The sequence below is a fragment of the Coregonus clupeaformis genome, chromosome 21, assembly GCF_020615455.1.
Source record: "Coregonus clupeaformis isolate EN_2021a chromosome 21, ASM2061545v1, whole genome shotgun sequence".
NCBI lineage: Eukaryota > Metazoa > Chordata > Actinopteri > Salmoniformes > Salmonidae > Coregonus > Coregonus clupeaformis.
Window position 1 is genome coordinate 47229436 of NC_059212.1, and position 21337 is coordinate 47250772.

General features: G+C 46.7%; 1 protein-coding gene across 2 annotated transcripts in view; it reads right to left on the minus strand.

The window, feature by feature from the left end:
• The window catches only part of LOC121535374 (guanine nucleotide exchange factor VAV3-like), a 121132-nt gene that overhangs the window by 35621 nt on the left and 64174 nt on the right, over positions 1 to 21337 (minus strand). For both annotated transcript variants that reach the window (XM_041842394.1, XM_041842393.1), the window contains exons 15-20: positions 18752 to 18861; positions 13704 to 13805; positions 13447 to 13538; positions 13295 to 13317; positions 12649 to 12682; positions 8740 to 8870 (exon numbers count right to left, since the gene is read on the minus strand). In XM_041842394.1, coding sequence (XP_041698328.1) covers positions 8740 to 8870; positions 12649 to 12682; positions 13295 to 13317; positions 13447 to 13538; positions 13704 to 13805; positions 18752 to 18861 — 492 coding nt within the window. The remainder of the gene's footprint in view (positions 1 to 8739; positions 8871 to 12648; positions 12683 to 13294; positions 13318 to 13446; positions 13539 to 13703; positions 13806 to 18751; positions 18862 to 21337) is intronic.

The window sequence follows — 21337 nt, forward strand, 5'->3', positions numbered from 1 at the left end:
GGGAGATGGTATATGAAAAAGCTGAGATTGCCAGATTCAACTATTTTTTTTACTTCTGTTGCCAGCAAGCTGGTTAGCAAGCTGGTTAGCAAGCTGCTAACCAGTTCTGGTTTGTATGGAAATGACCAAGTCAAGAAGTGTTATGCCGAGTTAGGGGTTCAGCAAAACTCTTTTGCAAAGGTAGCTAGAGCCAAAACAGCCAGTATGCTAGCAGAGATTAAATGCTCCAAAGCCACAGGCCTGTATAATATTCCTGCAAGGTTTCTTAGAGATTCTGCTGAGCAAATTGCCTCTTGTATTACGCATATTGTTAATCTCTCTCTTGAACAAGGCATCTCTACTGTTTTTACTGTACATAAACAATATGAAATATGCTTGTTCTTGTCATCTTTTCCTTTATACTGATGACTCTACACTTCTGGTGTCTCACAAAAGTAAAACTATGTTGGAGAGCATACTTAGCACAGAGCTTACTAACATTAACAAATGGCTTGGAGATAATAAGCGATCTCTGCACTTAGGTAAAACTGAGGCAATTATTTTGGGGTCCAGACCTAAATTGTGTAGGTCCTCTGAAATCAGAGTGGAGCTAGGGGGTGAGGTGCTGACTACTAAAACCTCTGTTAGCTACCTGGGATGCATCCTTGATGGAAGCTTAGGAGGTGTGAGCATGTCCACTAAAGTGCTAGTGAAGGTTATTGCCAGGACTACGTCTTTGGCAAAAAAATCCAAGCTGCTTGATAAGGACTCCGTGAGAGTGCTAGCCACTGCCCTCATTCAATGCCATTTTGACTACACTAGTACTTCCTGGTTTGGCGGCTAATCTAAGTTTATGAAGGGGAAGCTCCAGATAGGGTTAGGGTTACTCACATACAGTGGCTTGCGAAAGTATTCACCCCTCTTGGCATTTTTCCTATTTTGTTGCCTTACATTTTTGGGGGGTTTGTATCATTTGATTTACACAAGATGCCTACCACTTTGAAGATGAAAAATATTTTTTTTCTGGTGAAAGAAACAAGAAATAAGACAGAAAAAACAGAAAACTTGAGCGTGCATATCTATTCACCCCCCCCCCCCAAGTCAATACTTTGTAGAGTTACCTTTTGCAGCAATTATAGCTGCAAGTCTCTTGGGGTATGTCTCTATAAGCTTGGCACATCTAGCCACTGGGATTTTTGCCCATTCTTCAAGGAAAAACTGCTCCAGCTCCTTCAAGTTGGATGGGTTCCGCTGGTGTACAGCAATCTTTAAGTCATACCACAGATTCTCAATTGGATTGAGGTCTGGGCTTTGACTAGGCCATTCCAAGACATTTAAATGTTTCCCTTTAAACCACTCGAGTGTTGCTTTAGCATTATGCTTAGGGTCATTGTCCTGCTGGAAGGTGAACCTCCGTCCCAGTCTCAAATCTCTGGAAGACTGAAACAAGGTTTCCCTCAAGAATTTCCCTGTATTTAGCGCCATCCATAATTCCTTCAATTCTGAACAGTTTCCCAGTCCCTGCGGATGAAAAACATGTATACTGGAGCCTCAGAGTGGAATGAGTTGCCTCTGCCCATAAAAACAACATCCTCTCTGGGAAGCTTTAAAAAATAAAGTAAAAAACTGTTTGATGTCTTCTGTATGAATGACCCCTATGATGTAACTGCAATGATGAGATAGATGTTCTTCTTCTTTGTTTTTATGTTGTATTATCTCTCTGTCATACTGTGGTCAACCGTGTTGGATCTTGACTAGCCATCTTGTTTCAAGAGGACCACAGTGGAAATAAGTCCCAAACTTTATTGTGTGTTATCCTCGATGATTTTACTCATGTGCATGTATGGCTTTTTCAAGTTTTATGTGTGCTCGTTTTTCTTTAAATGGTCGAATTAATAAACTAAACTAAGATCCTTAATACAGTGCATTCGGAAAGTATTCAGACCCATTCACTTTTTCCACATATTGTTACGTTACAGCCTTATTCTAAAATGTATTCAATTGTTTATTCCCTTATCAATCTACACACAATACCCCCTAATGACAAAGTGAAAACAGGTTTTTAGAAATTTTTGCAAATGTATACATTTTTTAAAACAGAAATACCTTATTTACATAAGTATTCAGACACTTTGTCATGAGACCAGTGGCGGCTCCTGAAAAAATTCTCAGGAGGGGCAATTTTTCTGATGATTTAGGTGACCTACACACATTTAAAAAAAGATATGTCCAGCAACAACATGAAGACAGGGGCAGCATATAAGTCAATACCAGAAGCATTTATTGACTGATCTCAAAAGTGTTGGCTTACCAGGGTTGGTGGAGCCCTCAGTTTCATCTTTGCCTCGCAAAGCTAACTCAAACACTCCGCAAAACTTCACACACTGGATTAGCCGGCTGAGGATGTGGCGGTTCTTGCTAATGTCGTAGTAAATATATTTGTTATAGTGAATATGGAATATGATATGTTGAGTAAAATGTTGTGCTAAGATCTATTTAGGTCAGGAGCTGGTTATAAGTTATGTTCCTATCCAATAACAATGGACAAAAGGGTCCTATCTTGTCAGCCTTGTCAGCAGGTGGCCAAGGACAACACCCACGCCATAGGCCTCTCAGTTCTTCCAACTCACGAGTTCTTGCTCTGAGGACACACACACACACACACACACACACACATCATCACTGTTAAACACACACACACACACACATCATCACTGTTAAACACACACACACACACACACACACACAAAAATCCCCTCTCTTAGGCTGAACATTTGAAGACAGAGAACCCGACTCAGAGCCAATGCAACAGTGACAGTAGCCTGGAGGGGACCTCGCCCAACTCATCAGGACCAATCAGAAGATCAGAACTACTAGATTGAACCTACTTCATTTATTGCATAAAATGTCTGCACACAATGTTTCGGGCTCTCTTCAGATAATAATAATAATAATAATAATAATTGCCATTTAGCAGACGCTTTTATCCAAAGCGACTTACAGTCATGCGTGCATACATTTTTGTGTATGGGTGGTCCCGGGATCGAACCCACTACCTTGGCGTTACAAGCACCATGCTCTACCAGCTGAGCTACAGAAAGTGGATACTCATGGATGCGCATTGCAATTGTAAAATGTCAACACAATTGGAGACACCACGTCATTTTTGGAGACATGTTATTGACAGTAAACTATTGTAGATGCGACTGCTAACTAAATAAAACATTTTAGCTGGCTAGCTAATCATCTTAGCTAAATGTGGGGCAAACAATTCAGTTATTTACCGTTAATTTGAGGGATTGGGGTGAAAGAAATCGAGTTACATAGTGATACTTTACGATATACTGTATTGACAATATCGCAATATTTTAGCGCTAGTTGGCTGTACCTGCACCAAAACACCATTATTGTTCCTTCATAGCTTGTTCTCAATCTTTTCACATTGGGAGCCAATTTGTTTTCAGCACTTTTATTTCCATGACTGATCAAAACTCGTTCTCATGGCTTTCTGATCCCTCTGCAACAGACATATGGTGCGCAATAAAATCACAGTATCGAATCGCAATACGTATAGAATCATGAGACTCGCAATGCTGATGCATATATCTTATCGTGAGGTTCCTGGCAATTCCCAGCCCAAGTTCATTTGCCACAACAAATCTCTTCGCTAGCAAACGCAATGTGTCTCCAGCAATGTTTACTTTTTTGACGTTCTATGGCATCTCCACTTTCCAAGCATATATGACCACATGTAATATTTTGGTAAGTGATGCAAATAGTGAACTATGTAGGGCCAGGATGTAAAATATATGTAGCTGCAGCAATTTCTCTTATCTGATATGGTAAGTAATGGGGCTTGATTTATAGCTCCCTAAGAGTTTGACGAACGGGTCCGTGAACGCGATTGCAGATATCTTTACCTCTGAATAAACTGCCTTATATTATACAATTATCCACCTTGTCCAAAAGTCTCTACTTTTTCTCCGTTCTCCAGTAAACTTGTTTTATCAACAATAGTAAGGTTCAATGACACAGAAAGCAGTTCAATGTCGGGGTACAGTCGCTCTCTTACCAGGATCGCGGTCCGCTCTGACCAGGGTGAAGGTGGCCGGCTCCACCTCTCTGCCAGCAGCGTTTTCATTATTTAGTCCGTTCGTAGCGGGTATGTACACGATCAACAAGATCAGTCCAAAACCGAAGATCAGTCCAAAGCAGAATGTTTGCAGAATGTTTGTAAACTAAGTCTACAAATTAAAAACATAAAATAACGCCACACTGCAGGTCGCAACATAGACGCTGATAGCCGCCATTGTCTTAGTTACGTTCAACGTTACGTCACGTATGACGAAAGCGCGTAAGTGCATGCACACAGACACCCATAGAGAATGTATTGAAAGCTTTGAAATGTGAAAAAAATAGATTTTACATGACAGGCTATGAGAGACTTCTGGGCGATTTTCAACCTGACTGAAATCGCCCAAAAAAGCGAGCGGGGGCCATTTGAAGCACGACTTTAGCCTGATTTGACATTTAGTGGCTGGCAGATCAGACGTGAACACTGATAACTGCTGTTGCCGTGATATAATTTTTTATAAATTTATAAAAAAAAAATATAATTTTTTTTATTTTTTATTTTTTTATAATTGATTAGAAAAAAAATCCCTTCCTTTTCCCGTTTGGCAGTGCGTCGCCCATATCGCCCTATTGAACAAGCCGTCCCTGCATGAGACTCAAAATTGTCATGTCACGCCCTGACTCTGAGGACTTGTATTTGTTGAGTCAGGGTGTGTATTTTCTGTGTTGTGATGTGCTATGTTGTTTTCTATGTGTTAGATCTAGAATGTGTAGATCTATGTTGGTCGGGGTGGTTCCCAATCAGAGGCAGCTATAGATCGTTGTCTCTGATTGGGGACCATACTTAGGCAGCCTTTTGGCACCTGTTAGTTGTGGGATCTAGTTCCGTGTAAGGTATGTTGTTTGTAGGTTACCTTGGACTTCACGTTTCGTTTGTTATTTTGTCGTTGTGGTGTTTATTCTATATAAATAAACATGTACGCATATCACGCTGCGCCTTGGTCCTTCTCGTTCGTAAACGATCGTGACGTCATGAGACTCAGGTGCATCCTATTTCCATTGATCATCCTTGAGATGTTTCTACAACTTGATTGGAGTCCACCTGTGGTAAATTCAATTGATTGGACATGATTTGGAAAGGAATACACCTGTCTATATAAGGTCCCACAGTCGACAGTGCATGTCAGAGCAAAACCAAGCCATGAAGTCAAAGGAATTGTCCGTAGCTCTAAGACAGCCTTGTGTCAAAGCACAGACCTGGGGAAGGGTACCAAAAAATGTCTGCAGCATTGAAGGTCCCCAAGAACACAGTGGCCTCCATCATTCTTAAATGGAAGAAGTTTGGAACCACCAAGACTCTTTCTAGAGCTGGCCGCCCGGCCAAACTGAGCAATCGGGGGAGAAGGACCTTGGTCAGGGAGGTGATCAAGAACCGGATGGTCACTCTGACAGAGCTCTACAGTTCCTCTATGGAGATGGGAGAACCTTCCAGAAGGACAACCATCTCTGCAGCACTCCACCAATCAGGCCTTTATGGTAGAGTGGCCAGACGGAAGCCACTCCTCAGTAAAAGGCACATGACAGCCCACTTGGAGTTTGGCAAAAGGCACCTAAAGGACTCTCAGACCATGAGAAACAAGATTCTCTAGTCTGATGAAACCAAGATTGAACTCTTTGGCCTGAATGCCATGCGTCACGTCTGGAGGAAACCTGGCACCATCCCTACGGTGAAGCATGGTGGTGGCAGCATCATGCTGTGGGGATGTTTTCCAGCGGCAGGGACTGGGAGACTAGTCAGGATCGAGGCAAAGCTGAACGGAGCAAAGTACAGAGAGATCCTCGATGAAAACCTGCTTCAGAGCGCACAGGACCTCAGACTGGGTCGACGGTTCACCTTCCAACAGGACAACAACCCTAAGCACGCAGCCAAGACAATGCAGGAGTGGCTTCGGGACAAGTCTCTGAAAACTGTTTTTCCTTTGTATGTATGTAGATTGATGAGGGAAAAAAAACAATTTAATACAAGGCTGTAACCTTACAAAATGTGGAAAAAGAAGGCACTATATATCGTCGGGCAGTTGCAGATGGGTTATTAGCAATTTGGGGTGGGTGCGGGTAAACAAACAGCTAACCTTCGCATCACTAACCCACACACAGCTCCAGTTAATCTGCTCCAGAGCAGACTTTAGTGCTGGTTCGTTGGATTTGTACAGCATCTACAACAACAGGCTGGTTTACCACTAAATAATGAATGTGATGAATCCCAGAACAGTGGGAGCCCTCCATGACTGACTATCACTAAAATACTAACTATTGTGTTACATTCACCGCTTCAAGCAGGACTGAAACTGACTGACTGGGGGTTTATCAAAATCATCAGGATAAAGTCTCTTACCAGACAAAACCTACGCCAGCTTTTATCGAGGAACGCAAACCCAGCTTTATGAAATCAGTCTGTTATGTCAATCTAAGATCCAGTCCTGAAGCTAAGCAATTATCTCACTTGTCTCTTTCTCTCTCTCTCTCTCTCTCTCTCTCTCTCTCTCTCTCTCTCTCTCTCTCTCTCTCTCTCTCTCTCTCTCTCTCTCTCTCTCTCTCTCTCTCTCTCTCTCTCTCTCTCTCTCTCTCTCTCTCTATCTCTCACCCCTTTATTACAGTACGAAGTGTGTCTCAGCCCCATGCAACCCCTCTCCTCAATATACATTAGATTGAAAAGTGAATCTGAAGCCCATCTCGATGCTTCATTCAACTTAATAACATTTCATCTGAAGCTGTGGAGAGCCCCTCTCTATTTGTTACGCCCTCGTAAGCTAAAGATTAAACTTATTACCCTGGCGCAGTAAACAGGAGCCAGCCTGAAAGATCAAATTAAATTACATTGATTGATTATATTGTTCTGGCTGGCACAGGGAGGGAGAGAGAGGGAGAAGGAGAGAGAGGGATATATAGAGAGAGAGAGAGAGAGAGAGAGAGAGAGAGAGAGAGAGAGAGAGAGAGAGAGAGAGAGAGAGAGAGAGAGAGAGAGAGAGAGAGAGAGAGAGAGAGAGACACAGAGAGAGAGAGACACAGAGAGAGAGAGACAGATAGAGAGAGACAGATAGAGAGAGAAAGAGACAAGTGAGATAATTGCCTTCAGGGTAGAACAGGGGATATGAAATCTCAATGTTCTGTAATTCTATCCTTTAGAACTCTCGGGGGAACCCGTTGGAAGATTAAGTAGCCTTATTAGAATGTCATTATGGATACTGAAGGGAGGGATAAAATAAAATCAACACATTTGCAAATGTGCATTATCATTCACCAAATTCAGAGTAGGCTACCCCCTCCCAGGGTACATAGCCTATACAGAGGTCATGGTAACCATGGTGACCACGCCAAACTTTCACACTTTTCAATTCAACTCAACTCTTCCTCCAGCAGGTTTATTATGGGTCTCTTGGCATCCATTTTCATTGTGTGTGCTATCAGACAGAGATCAGTGAGAGATTCTCCGGTACTTTTGTATATTTTTAGCCAGTAGTTCTGAAAGTAGAACTCACGAGCCAAAAGTTGGCCCGTGAAAATGGTGTACTTCGTCACATATGTGCAGATATGTGCACCACGTCATCGATCTCGCTCCCTGGCTCTGCTGTGTGTGCATCTCGCTAGCTGTCACTCGTATGGCGAGGGGCTAAAGCTCATTGGCAGAAACTCGAACTGCTAAGGGGCTGGCCCACGTGGGGGAAAATGTGGGGGAAACGACGCCACACAGCTTGCAGAAAACAGTCACTTTCAAACTAGGGATTTTGTTGCTAATTGAGGTAAGACAGTAATTCTGCTCATATATTATGCATGTATAAATTACACATTGACACATCCAGCCCAAAGCGGGAGGTTTAAAAATAGTTCCCAGCAATATTTTTTTTTAAATAGAACTGTAACAAATGGTGACAGTATGGCTATTATTATATTATTATTATTATTATTATTATTATTATTATTATTATTATTATTATTATTATTATTATTATATTATTGCTACAATATAGCCACATTAGACTAATGTGCCTGTATGTGAGAATGTGTTACAGTTAGTCCCTTCTCTGGAGAGTCCTTCTCTGGAGAGTCCTTCTCTGGAGAGTCCTTCTCTGGAGAGTCCTTCTCTGGAGAGTCCTTGTGTCTGAATCAGTTTAGTTTCTCTCTCTGTGTGTGTGTAGCACTTGATTAATCAATTTAAGTCACTAATTGGCTAGATCAACTGCTCTGCTCTCACAGATCTAATCAGAAGAGGCAAGGAAGAAAACAGATAGCACACACACACACACACACACACACACACACACAAACACACACACACACACACACACAATTCCTCATGCACAGCAGGAGTTTCATCACTCCTGGCTGAAGAAATCAATTGACAGAGCTGAGTGTGTGTGGGTTACCAACTACCAACCACTATCTCTTCTTAATGCTGACCTCAATGTAACGGTTATGTGGTGATTCACCTGGAATGAACTGGAAGAGGATGACGACGGAATGTGTAGGTTAAGTCACAGCAAGTAATGAGGAGTGAGGTCACACACACACACACACAGACACACACGCGCATACACACACACACACACACACACAGACACACACGCGCACACACACACACACACATTGAAGCATACGTTCCTTCCGTCTGACTGAGTCGTCACCCACCTGCCACCAGGAGCTGTGTAGGTTGGCACTGACGAGCTCGATGATGTCCCCAGCATGGATGGTCAATGGGGGGGCACTCTGGGGAGAGGGGATACCACAGTAGTCTCTGATCACCAGCATCCTGGGGAGACCTGGGGACAGAGGAGAGGAGTGGACATGCTGAGACAGAGCTATGAGAGACCTGGGGACAGAGGAGAGGACATGCTGAGACAGGGCTATGAGAGACCTGGGGACAGAGGAGAGGACATGCTGAGACAGGGCTATGAGAGACCTGGGGACAGAGGAGAGGACATGCTGAGACAGGGCTATGAGAGACCTGGGGACAGAGGAGAGGACATGCTGAGACAGGGCTATGAGAGACCTGGGGACAGAGGAGAGGAGAGGACATGCTGAGACAGGGCTATGAGAGACCTGGGGACAGAGGAGAGGACATGCTGAGACAGGGCTATGAGAGACCTGGGGACAGAGGAGAGGACATGCTGAGACAGGGCTATGGTAGACCTGGGGACAGAGGAGAGGAGAGGACATGCTGAGACAGGGCTATGAGAGACCTGGGGACAGAGGAGAGGACATGCTGAGACAGGGCTATGAGAGACCTGGGGACAGAGGAGAGGAGTGGACATGCTGAGACAGGGCTATGGTAGACCTGGGGACAGAGGAGAGGAGAGGACATGCTGAGACAGGGCTATGAGAGACCTGGGGACAGAGGAGAGGACATGCTGAGACAGGGCTATGAGAGACCTGGGGACAGAGGAGAGGAGTGGACATGCTGAGACAGGGCTATGAGAGACCTGGGGACAGAGGAGAAGAGTGGACATGCTGAGACAGGGCTATGAGAGACCTGGGGACAGAGGAGAGGACATGCTGAGACAGGGCTATGAGAGACCTGGGGACAGAGGAGAGGAGTGGACATGCTGAGACAGGGCTATGAGAGACCTGGGGACAGAGGAGAAGAGTGGACATGCTGAGACAGGGCTATGGTAGACCTGGGGACAGAGGAGAGGAGTGGACATGCTGAGACAGGGCTATGGTAGACCTGGGGACAGAGGAGAGGAGAGGACATGCTGAGACAGGGCTATGAGAGACCTGGGGACAGAGGAGAGGACATGCTGAGACAGGGCTATGAGAGACCTGGGGACAGAGGAGAGGACATGCTGAGACAGGGCTATGAGAGACCTGGGGACAGAGGAGAGGAGTGGACATGCTGAGACAGGGCTATGAGAGACCTGAGGACAGAGGAGAGGAGAGGACATGCTGAGACAGGGCTATGAGAGACCTGGGGACAGAGGAGAGGACATGCTGAGACAGGGCTATGAGAGACCTGGGGACAGAGGAGAGGAGTGGACATGCTGAGACAGGGCTATGAGAGACCTGGGGACAGAGGAGAGGAGAGGACATGCTGAGACAGGGCTATGAGAGACCTGGGGACAGAGGAGAGGAGTGGACATGCTGAGACAGGGCTATGAGAGACCTGAGGACAGAGGAGAGGAGAGGACATGCTGAGACAGGGCTATGAGAGACCTGGGGACAGAGGAGAGGAGAGGACATGCTGAGACAGGGCTATGGTAGGCCTGGGGACAGAGGAGAGGAGAGGACATGCTGAGACAGGGCTATGAGAGACCTGGGGACAGAGGAGAGGAGAGGACATGCTGAGACAGGGCTATGGTAGACCTGGGGACAGAGGAGAGGAGAGGACACATGACTTCAAGATGGCCAGAGTCGCTCCCTCCTCGACCCCTCTGATGTCTTTTCTTTCCAAAACACTTGAGCGTGCTGTCTCTGATCAACTCTATTGTTATCTCTCTCAGAACGATCTTCTTGACCCTAACCAGTCAGGCTTCAAGATGGGTCACTCAAACGAGTCTGCTCTTCTCTGTGTCACGGAAGCTCTCCGCACTGCCAATGCTGACTCTCTCTCCTCTGTTCTCATCCTCCTAGATCTATCCGCTGCCTTCGACACCATGAACCATCAGATCCTCCTCTCCACCCTCTCAGAGCTGGGCATCTCAGGCTCTGCACACTCCTGGATTGCATCCTGCCTGGCAGGTAGCTCCTACCAGGTGGCGTGGAGAGGATCTGTGTCTGCACCACGTGCTCTCACTACTGGTGTCCCCCAGGGCTCGGTTCTAGGCCCTCTTCTCTTTCCACCAAGTTACTCTGCTCCATCATCTCCTCTCATGGTCTCTCCTGGGCTCCATTATCTCCTCTCATGGTCTCTCCTGGGCTCCATCATCTCCTCTCATGGTCTCTCCTGTAATTGCTATGCGGATGACACTCAACTACTTTTCTCATTCCCCCCTTCTGACACCCAGGTGGCGACACGCATCTCTGCATGCCTGGCAGATACAGTATCTCAGCTTGGATGTCGGCCCACCTCCTCAAGCTCAGCCTCGAAAAGACGGAGCTGCTCTTCCTCCCGGGCAAGGCCTGCCCGAACAATGACCTCTCCATCACGGTCGACAACTCCAAGGTGCGAAGAACCTTGCCGTGACCCTGGAAAACATCCTGTCGTTCTCTGCCAACATCAAAACAGTGACTCACTCCTCCAGGTTCATGCTTTACAACATCCGTAAAGTACGACCTTTCCTCAAACAGGAAGTGGTGCAGGTTCTAATCCAGGCACTTGTCATCTCCCGTCTGGACTACTGCAACTCTCTGTTGGCTGGACTCCCCACTTGCGCCATCAAACCCCTGCAACTTGTCCAGAACGCTGCAGCCTGTCTGGTGTTCAACCTTCCCAAGTTATCCCATGTCACCCGCTCCTCCGTACACTCCATTGGTTTTCAGTCGAAACTTGCATCCACTACAAGACCATGGTGCTTACCTACGGAAGAGCAAGAGGAACTGCCCCTCCCTACCTTCAGGCTATGCTCAAACCCTACATCCGAACCCGAGCACTCCATTCTGCCACCTCTGGTCTCTTGGCCGTCTCACGCTCAGCCCAATCAAAGATCTTATCTGTCCTGGCACCCCATTGGTGGAACCAGCTTCCCCCTGATGCTAGGACAGCAGAGTCTCTGCCTATCTTCCGAAAACGTCTCAAACCCCGCCTCTTCGAAGAGTATCTTAAATTTAAAAAAATCCTCCCTAAGCGACTCAGGCAGGCATAACTCTATTGCTGAGCCCTGCAGAGAGGAGCTGAGACAAGGGCACAGGGAGAGGCTGGAGAGTTTAACCAGCAGAGAGGAGCTGAGGCAAGGGCACAGGGAGAGGCTGGAGAGTTTAACCGTGGACGTCCTCTTATCCCTGCCTAGGTTTTTCTTAATGAATCCACCCACTCCAATCCATCTGTCTCCACTACACACTGTCCTTCTTCCCTGGCTCCCACCATAGACTGGAGGTTGGGGTAAAGGCCTTCTTCCCTGGCTCCCACCGTAGACTGGAGGTGACGGTAAAGGCCAATCTATTTACACTAGATTCTTAGAAAGTGGATTGAATTGTGTTCCATCAGTGTGGATGTTGTGATTATTTACTGTTTGATCGAGTACTCCAGTGTTCATGGTCTGTGTTCGTCATCATCGTCATAATCGTCATAGTGATCTGGTGAACCCTTCTCCTGAGGATCTACTTGGTGAACCCTTCTCCTGAGGATCTACTTGGTGATCCCTTCTCCTGAGGATCTACTTGGTGAACCCTTCTCCTGAGGATCTACTTGGTGAACCCTTCTCCTGAGGATCTACTTGGTGAACCCTTCCCCTGAGGATCTACTTGGTGAACCCTTCTCCTGAGGATCTACTTGGTGAACCCTTCTCCTGAGGAGCTACTTGGTGAACTAACTTTGAAGTTTTCAGCTTTTAGACTTTTAACTTGAAGTTGTCAGATGGTTATATAGGCCACTTTCACAGCACCGGCCTTCACATGAAGTCTTTGTTAAGACTGTAGGAAGTGACACTGTCGAGCCATACTGACCTGGGTCTGCTTGTTTCCGCACCGTCGGAGCCCTCTGTGGAGAGAGAGAAGGAATATAATTCACACGTCACACACACACAGGCATACGCAGACACACGCACGAACATGCACACACACACACACACACACACACTGAGAGAAACACACACACACACACTGTGCGATATCAACTTGACCTGCACTACAGCATGAGTCATAGGCGTTCATTCATCCTGTGAACACTGGAGATTTTCTTTATATTTTTCTTACAACAGTAAGACATGATGGGACCTAACAGATAAACATATGAAGGAGGGGTGTACTGTTCATTACAGTCCATCCTACACACACATCTTACCCTTGTGTTACACTTGTGTGATTGTTAAGAAAGAGCGTGAGTAATCTAGTCTCACCCTGTGCCCTGAATCAGGTCTAGCAGAAGAGAGTCAAAAATGAGACGTTCAATGGAATGGAATGGAATGGCTAATACCATGTATTTGGCTAATGGAAAATTACATTTACATTTACATTTACAATCACATGCATTCATCTATCCATTTATCATGTGTCTGTTTGTGTGTCTGTTTGTGTGCGTGTAACATTTCTTAGGCTATTGGAAATGTATTGCTGTGGTTCACCCTCTCTAAGTAAAAGCAGCTGGTCTTACCTCAGGCCTCAGCGTGGCAGAATCTGAAAGAAGGTGGACAAGTGGCAGAGTGAGCAGAAAACACTAGACAGAATACAATTTTGTAAAGAGACATCACTGGAGCATTTGATAATAAAAGTCAATGGTTCTAGAGGCACATCTCCCTCTCTTACCAGTTCTTCCACAGACGCCCAGTCTGCCCAGACACTCCTTATGAGCTCCTAGTCCACACTTAAGACAGAGATAGCCCTGGTTGAAGATACCCCTGGAGGAGACAGGAGACGTTACAGGTACAGTCCCAATCTACACCACTATTATTAACACTGTTAACCACAGAGACTTGAGGAGAAATACTATTATGGGATGTTACCCTGAGAGTATGGATAACCAGGTATTAACAGACAATACACAGAGACACACACACACACACCTGAGGAGCAGGTGACAGGAGCTACAGGTAGTGATTCTGTCGAAGGTATGCATCTTGAACTGGTGGGAGTTGTTACTGGAGTTCTCTGGTCTGATGTTGGATCTATTGAGAGAGAGAGAGAGGGGAGGAGGGGGAGGAGAGGAGTGAGAGAGAGAGAGAGGGGAGGAGAGGGGGGAGGAGAGGAGGTGAGAGAGAGGGAGGAGGGGGAGGAGGGGGAGGAGAGGAGTGTGAGAGACAGAGGGGAGGAGAGGGAGGAGAGGAGTGAGAGAGAGAGGGGAGGAGGGGGAGGAGAGGAGTGAGAGAGAGAGAGAGGGGAGGAGGGGGGAGGAGAGGAGTGAGAGAGAGGGGGAAGGAGAGGGAGGAGAGGGAGGAGAGGAGTGAGAGAGAGGGTAGGAGGGAGGAGAGGAGTGAGAGAGAGGGGGAGGGAGGGAGGAGGGGGAGGCGAGGGTGAGAGAGGTGAGGAGGGGAGGAGGGGGAGGAGAGGAGTGAGAGAGTGAGGGGATGAGGGGGAGGAGGGGGAGGAGAGGGAGTGAGAGAGAGAGGGGATGAGGGGGAGGAGGGGGAGGAGAGAAGTGTGAGAGAGAGGGGAGGAGGGGGAGGAGAGGAGTGAGAGAGAGGGGGGAGGAGGGGAGGGGAGAAGGGGGAGGCGAGGAGTGAGAGAGAGGTGAGGAGGGGGAGGAGGGGGAGGAGAGGAGTGAGAGAGAGAGGGGATGAGGGGGAGGAGGGGGAGGAGAGGAGTGAGAGAGAGAGGGGATGAGGGGGAGGAGGGGGAGGAGAGAAGTGTGAGAGAGAGGGGAGGAGGGGGAGGAGAGGAGTGAGAGAGGGAGGGAGGAGGGGGAGGAGAGGAGTGAGAGAGAGAGGGGGAGGAGGGGAGGAGAGGAGTGAGAGAGAGAGGGGAGGAGAGGAGTGAGAGAGAGAGGGGAGGAGAGGGAGGAGAGGGAGGAGAGGAGTGAGAGAAAGAGGGGATGAGGGGGAGGAGAGGAGTGAGAGAGAGGGGGGAGGAGGGGAGGGAGGGGGGGGAGGCGAGGAGTGAGAGAGAGGGGAGGAGGGGAGGAGGGGAGGAGAGGAGTGAGAGAGAGAGGGGATGAGGGGGAGGAGGGGGGAGGAGAGGAGTGAGAGAGAGAGGGGATGAGGGGAAGGAGGGGGAGGAGAGAAGTGTGAGAGAGAGGGGAGGAGGGGGAGGAGAGGAGTGAGAGAGAGAGGGGAGGAGGGGGAGGAGAGGAGTGAGAGAGAGAGGGGAGAAGGGGGAGGAAGGAGTGAGAGAGAGAGGGGAGGAGAGAGGAGAGGAGGGGGAGGAGAGGAGTTGAGAGAGAGAGAGTGAGAGAGAGAGAGAGAGAGAGAGAGAGAGAGAGAGTGGGGGGAGGAGGAGGAGATGAGTGAGAGAGAGAGAGGGGAGGAGGAGAGGATTAAGAGAGCGAGGGCGAGAGAGAGAGAGAGAGAGGGGAGGGGGAGGAGGGGGAGGAAATGAGTGAGAGAGAGCGAGAGGAGGAGGAGGAGAGTAGAGAGAGAGGGGAGGAGGAGAGGATTGAGAGAGAGACAGAGAGAGAGAGAGAGAGAGAGAGAGAGAGAGGGAGAGAGAGAGAGAGAGAGAGAGAGAGAGAGATGAGAGAGAGAGAGAGAGAGAGAGAGAGAGAGAGAGAGAGAGAGAGAGAGAGAGAGAGAGAGAGTGAGAGAGAGAGAGAGAGAGAGAGAGAGAGAGAGAGAGAGAGAGGGGGAGGAGGGGGGAGAGAGAGAGGTGAGGAGAGAGAGAGAGAGAGAGAGAGAGAGAGAGAGAGGAGGAGGAGGAGTGAGAGAGAGAGAGAGAGAGAGAGAGAGAGAGAGAGAGAGAGAGAGATAGAGAGAGAGAGAGAGGGGAGGAGGGGGAGGAGAGGAGTGAGCGAGAGAGAGAGAGAGGGGAGGAGGAGAGGAGTGAGAGAGGGAGGGGGGAGGAGAGGAGTGAGAGAGGGAGGGAGGGGAGGGGGAGGAGAGGAGTGAGAGAGAACGGATGGTGTGTGTGTGTACAGAGTGTGTACAGAGTAGCTGTAGGAATACAGAGTTATCTTACATAGGATAGTATCCTACATGATCATGAGAGACTAATATGTTAAAACCAGCTGGATCCTTTGAAATAAGCATCACTTTGAAGTTGGAGTAGAAGGATCTGTAACCAAACTGTTGCTTAGTAACTCACACACTTCCAGGGTGCACTTCATGTGAAGGCTGCTCTCTGTGATTGACTCCTGGCTCTGGTACTCATGTTTGCTGTGATGGGACAATTTGTTGCCTAAATATCCCCCTTGGAGTGCCACATTCACACACAAACAGCACAAACAGACACACACACACACACACACACACACACACACACACACACACACACACACACACACACACACACACACACACACACACACACACACACACACACAGACACACTATGCAGTGGTAGATGTCTAAGTGGAAAAGCATTATGGGTACTCTCTCTCTCTTATCCTCTCCATCTTTTCAATTCAGCAATAAAGAAATTCCAAGGCCCTGCTTTTGAAAAAACATTTCCTAATTCGATTTCACCATGACATCCATTTATAAAAGACGGGTGAAATTGTACAATTTGAATGGACACCCCTAACTGTCACCCGAAATTACGCTATCATAGAAATAAAATGTTGTATTAGTGACAAAAATACATACATTTCCTTCACAATATGAGAGTGAGACTTCAAATTTAAGCAGAAGTCAAAACAACTATAGGACTCACTTGTAAAGCCTTACTAGTGACAGAGAACTTCAAACTCACAATGTGAAAGGAGACTTTCAAGTACTCAGACTTACATTGGTTATTACACTGTTGTCAGAGGTGTGTGTGTTTAATTGGAGTAACAATTTGAGCAAACAGAGTCCGCACGTCTCGAATTCTTGGAAACACACTGCCTTTAGCTAGTAGTGCCATCAGAAAGTAGCCCTTGACTTTTTCCATATTTTGTTTTGTGTCACTTACACACAATACCCCATACTGTCAAAGTGGAATTATGTTTTTTGACATTTTTACAAATTAATAAAAAATCCAAAGCTGAAATGTCTCGAGTCAATAAGATACAGGCATCCTTCCTAACTCAGTTGCCAGAGAGGAAGGAAACCACTCAGGGATTTCACCATGAGGCCAATGGTGACTTTTAAAAAGTTACAAAGTTTAATGGCTCCGATAGGAGAAAACTTAGGATGGATCAACAACACTGTAGTTACTCCACAATACTAACCTAAATGACAGAGTGAAAAGAAGGAAGCCTGTACAGAATAAAAACATTCCAAAACATATATCCTGTTTGCAACAAGGCACTAAAGTAATACTGCAAAAAATGTGGCAAAGCAATTAACTTTTTGTCCTGAATACAGAGTGTTATGTTTGGGGCAAATCCAATACAACACATTACTGAGTACCACTCTACATATTTTCAACCATAGTGGTGGCTGCATCATGTTATGGGTATGCTTGTAATAGTTAAGGACTGTGGAGTTTTTCAGGATAAAAAAATAAACTGAATGGAGCTAAGCACAGGCACAATCCTAGAGGAAAACCTGGTTCAGTCTGCTTTCCACCTGACACTGGGAGATTAATTCACCTTTCAGCAGGACAAGTACCTAAAACACAAGGCGAAATCTACACTGGAGTTGCTTACCAAGAAGACAGTGAATGTTTCTGAGTGGCCGAGTTACAGTTTTGACTTAAATCTACTTGAAAACCTATGGCAAGACCTGAAAATGGTTGTCTAGCAATGGTCAACATCCAATTTGACAGAGCTTCAAGAATTCTGAAAAGAATAATGCACAAATGTTGGTGTGGAAAGCTCTTAGAGACTTACCCAGAAAGACTCACAGCTGTAATCACTGCCAAAGGTGCATCTACAAAGTATTGAGTCAGGGGTGTGAATACTTATGTAAATGAGAGATTTCTGTATTTCAATTTCAATAAATTTGCCTACATTTCTAAAAACATGTTTTCACTTTGTCACTATGGGGTATTGTGTGTACATGAAAAAAATCAATTTAATCCATTTTGAATTGAGGCTGTAACACAACGAAATGTGGAATAAGTCAAGGGGTAGGAATACTTTCTGAAGGAACTGTATATGCCATTTAGCCAACAAGCTCTCACAATCTGACAGCAGAATCCGACGTTTGTCCATAAACGTCAAACTTCAAAGGTCAAGTTAAGGCATTCATTCCAAATGGTAAAGTTAAGGGTTAAGATTTGGGTTCAAACAAAACAACAACAAATGACTGCCTAGCACTGGGACTGAACTCGCGGCTTACGCCCATTCACCACCCCCCGTCCACAACGCGCTAGCAAAACCCTACTTGATGGTAATAACGCTCACCATTGCCCCTAGTGGCGGGTTTTTAAGTAATCTCCTGACGTCGGCAGGGATGTAGCTCAGTTGGTAGAGCATGGCGTTTGCAACGCCAGGGTTGTGGGTTCGATTCCCACAGGGGGGCCAGTATGAAAAAATAAAAAATAAAATGTATGCACTCACTAACTGTAAGTCGCTCTGGATAAGAGCGTCTGCTAAATGACTAAAATGTAAAATGTAATGTCCAGCTTACCTGGACGGACGTCTTATTTCGCAGTGGATCTTGAGCAACCTGGCTGATTTAGCAGATCCTTTTATCCATTACAGTCATACGTTTTCGTATGGGTGGCTGCAGCAGGAATCAAGCCACGTTCAGTATGATAAAACGTAGTGGAACGTTCAACTAAACGGAAACGGCGCTACACTGAACGACCAGTTGAAAGACAGGGAGGGGTTGGGTTGTGGGTTCACAATGCAACGCTGCCCTTTAAATACGTCACTTGTTGCTTCAAGCCACACCCTGCCACACCCACCAAACACCTCAAAAGTCTGTTCAGGAATGTACAAGAACAATTTGGGGAAACGTGTCGTTCAGTACAAACCGTTCTGCAATGTAGCAAACATTCAACGGAGCTGAACGCACGACTTGCGTCTACGAACTGAGCCACAGGACCACCATGACACTTCACAGACACAAACTACAGACATAGTCCCACTCACATGGCCATGTCAAACTGGTCCAGCCATTTCTTCTTCAGCTCCTTGGTCTTGAAGAAGAACTCGAAGCCGCTCTGCCCCCGCTGATGGGTCAGGTAGAACCCATAGAACCACTGGGGAGGGAGAAAGGAAGACAAGGAGTGAATTACAAAGTTACACAATCTGTCTCTGTCTCTGTCTCTGTCTCTGTCTCTCTCTCTGTGTCTCTCTCTCTCTCTCTCTCTCTCTCTCCTCTCTCTCTCTCTCTCTCTCTCTCTCTCTCTCTCTCTCTCTCTCTCTCTCCTCACAAACACACACACACATACAGTGTCTTCAGGAAGTAATCACACCTTTTCCACATTTTGTTGTGTTACAGCCTGAATTTAAAATGGATACAATTTAGATTTGTTGTCACTGGCCTACACACAATACCCCATAATGTCAAAGTGGAAATATGTTTTTTTAATATTTATAAAAAATGGGAAAGCTGAAATGTCTTGAGTCAATAAGTATTCAATCAAACAGGAAAAACATCAGTACAGAGACAAAGTGGAGTCGCAATTCAATGGCTCAGACACGAGACGTACAGTCTGTGGCAGGGTCTACAGACAATCACGGACTACAAATGGAAAACCAGCCACGTCGCCAAGACCGCTACCAAGGACTGTGGCCTCTCCTTCTCCGTGGCCGACGTGAGTAAGACATTTAAGCATGTTAACCCTCGCAAGGCTGCCGGCCCAGACGGCATCCCTAGCCACGTCCTCAGAGCATGCGCAGACCAGCTGGCTGGTGTGTTTACGGACATATTCAATCTCTCCCTATCCCAGTCTGCTGTCCCCACTTGCTTCAAGATGTCCACCATTGTTCCTGTACCCAAGAAAGCAAAGGTAACTGAACTAAATGACTACCGCCCCGTAGCACTCACCTCTGTCAGCATGAAGTGCTTTGAGAGGCTAGTTAAGGAACATATCACCTCTACCTTACCTTCCCTGACACCCTAGACCCACTTCAATTTGTTTACCGCCCCAATAGATTCACAGACGATACAATTGCAATCACCATCGCACTGCACACTGCCCTATCCCATCTGGACAAGAGGAATACCTATGTAAGAATGCTGTTCATTGACTATAGCTCAGCATTCAACACTACTGCACCCTCCAAGCTCATCATTAAGCTCGGGGCCCTGGATCTGAACCCCGCCCTGTGCAACTGGGTCCTGGACTTCCTGACGGGCCGCCCCCAGGTGGTGAAGGTAGGACACAACACCTCCACTTTGCTGATCCTCAACACTGTGGCCCCACAAAAGTGTGTGCTCAGCCCCCTCCTGTACTCCCTGTTCACCCATGACTGCGTGGCCAAGCACGCCTCCAACTCAATCATCAAGTTTGCAGACGACACAACAGTAGTAGGCTTGATTACCAACAATGACGAGACCGCCTACAGGGAGGAGGTGAGGGCTCTGGGAGTGTGGTGCCAGGAAAATAACCTCTCACTCAACATCAACAAAACAAAGGATGTGATTGTGGACTTCAGGAAACAGCAGAGGGTGCACCCCCCTATCCACATCGACGGGACCGCAGTGGAGAAGGTGGAAAGCTTCAAGTTCCTCGGCGTACACATCACTGACAATCTGAAATGGTCCACCCACGCAGACAGTGTGGTGAACAAGGCTCAGTAGGCTGAAGAAATGTGGCTTGGCACCTAAAACCCTGACAAACTTTTACAGATGCACAATTGAGAGCACCCTGTCGGGCTGTATCACCGCCTGGTATGGCAACTGCACCACCCGCAACCGCAGGGCTCTCAAGAGGGTGGTGCAGTCTGCCCAACGCATTACAGGGGGGAAACTACCCGCCCTCCAGGACACCTACAGCACCTTATGTCACAGGAAGGCCAAAAAGATCATCAAGGACATCAACCACCCGAGCCACGGCCTGTTCACCCCGCTATCATCCAGAAGGCGAGGTCAGTACAGGTGCATCAAAGCTGGGACAGAGAGAATGAAAAACAGCTTCTATCTCAAGGCCATCAGACTGTTAAATAGCCATCACTAGCCGGCTTCCACCCGGTTACTCAACCCTGCACCTTAGAGGCTGCTGCCCTATATACATAGACATGGAATCACTGGCCACTTTAATAATGGAATACTAGTGACTTTAAATATATTTACATACTGCTTTACTCATCTCATACGTATATACTGTATTCTATTCTACTGTATTTTAGTCAATGCCACTCCGATATTGCTCTATCTAATATTTATATATTTCTTAATTCCATTCTTTTACTTTTAGATTTGTGTGTATTGTTGTGAATTGTTAGATACTACTGCACTGTTGTCTAGGAACACAAGCATTTCACTACACCCGCAATAACATCTGCTAAATATGTGTATGTGACCAATAGTCAATTCTCTATCAGATACAGAGGTACCATACTTTGGAATTATTATCTTCACATTGCCAAAACCTTATCATCTCTCAATAACTTAAAGCGAAGACTGGAGGTCAGCCTAATGAACCAAACTACCCAATAATCCCCTCCATGAAGACTGGGGGTCAGCCTGATGAACCAAACTACCCAATAATCCCCTCCATGAAGACTGGG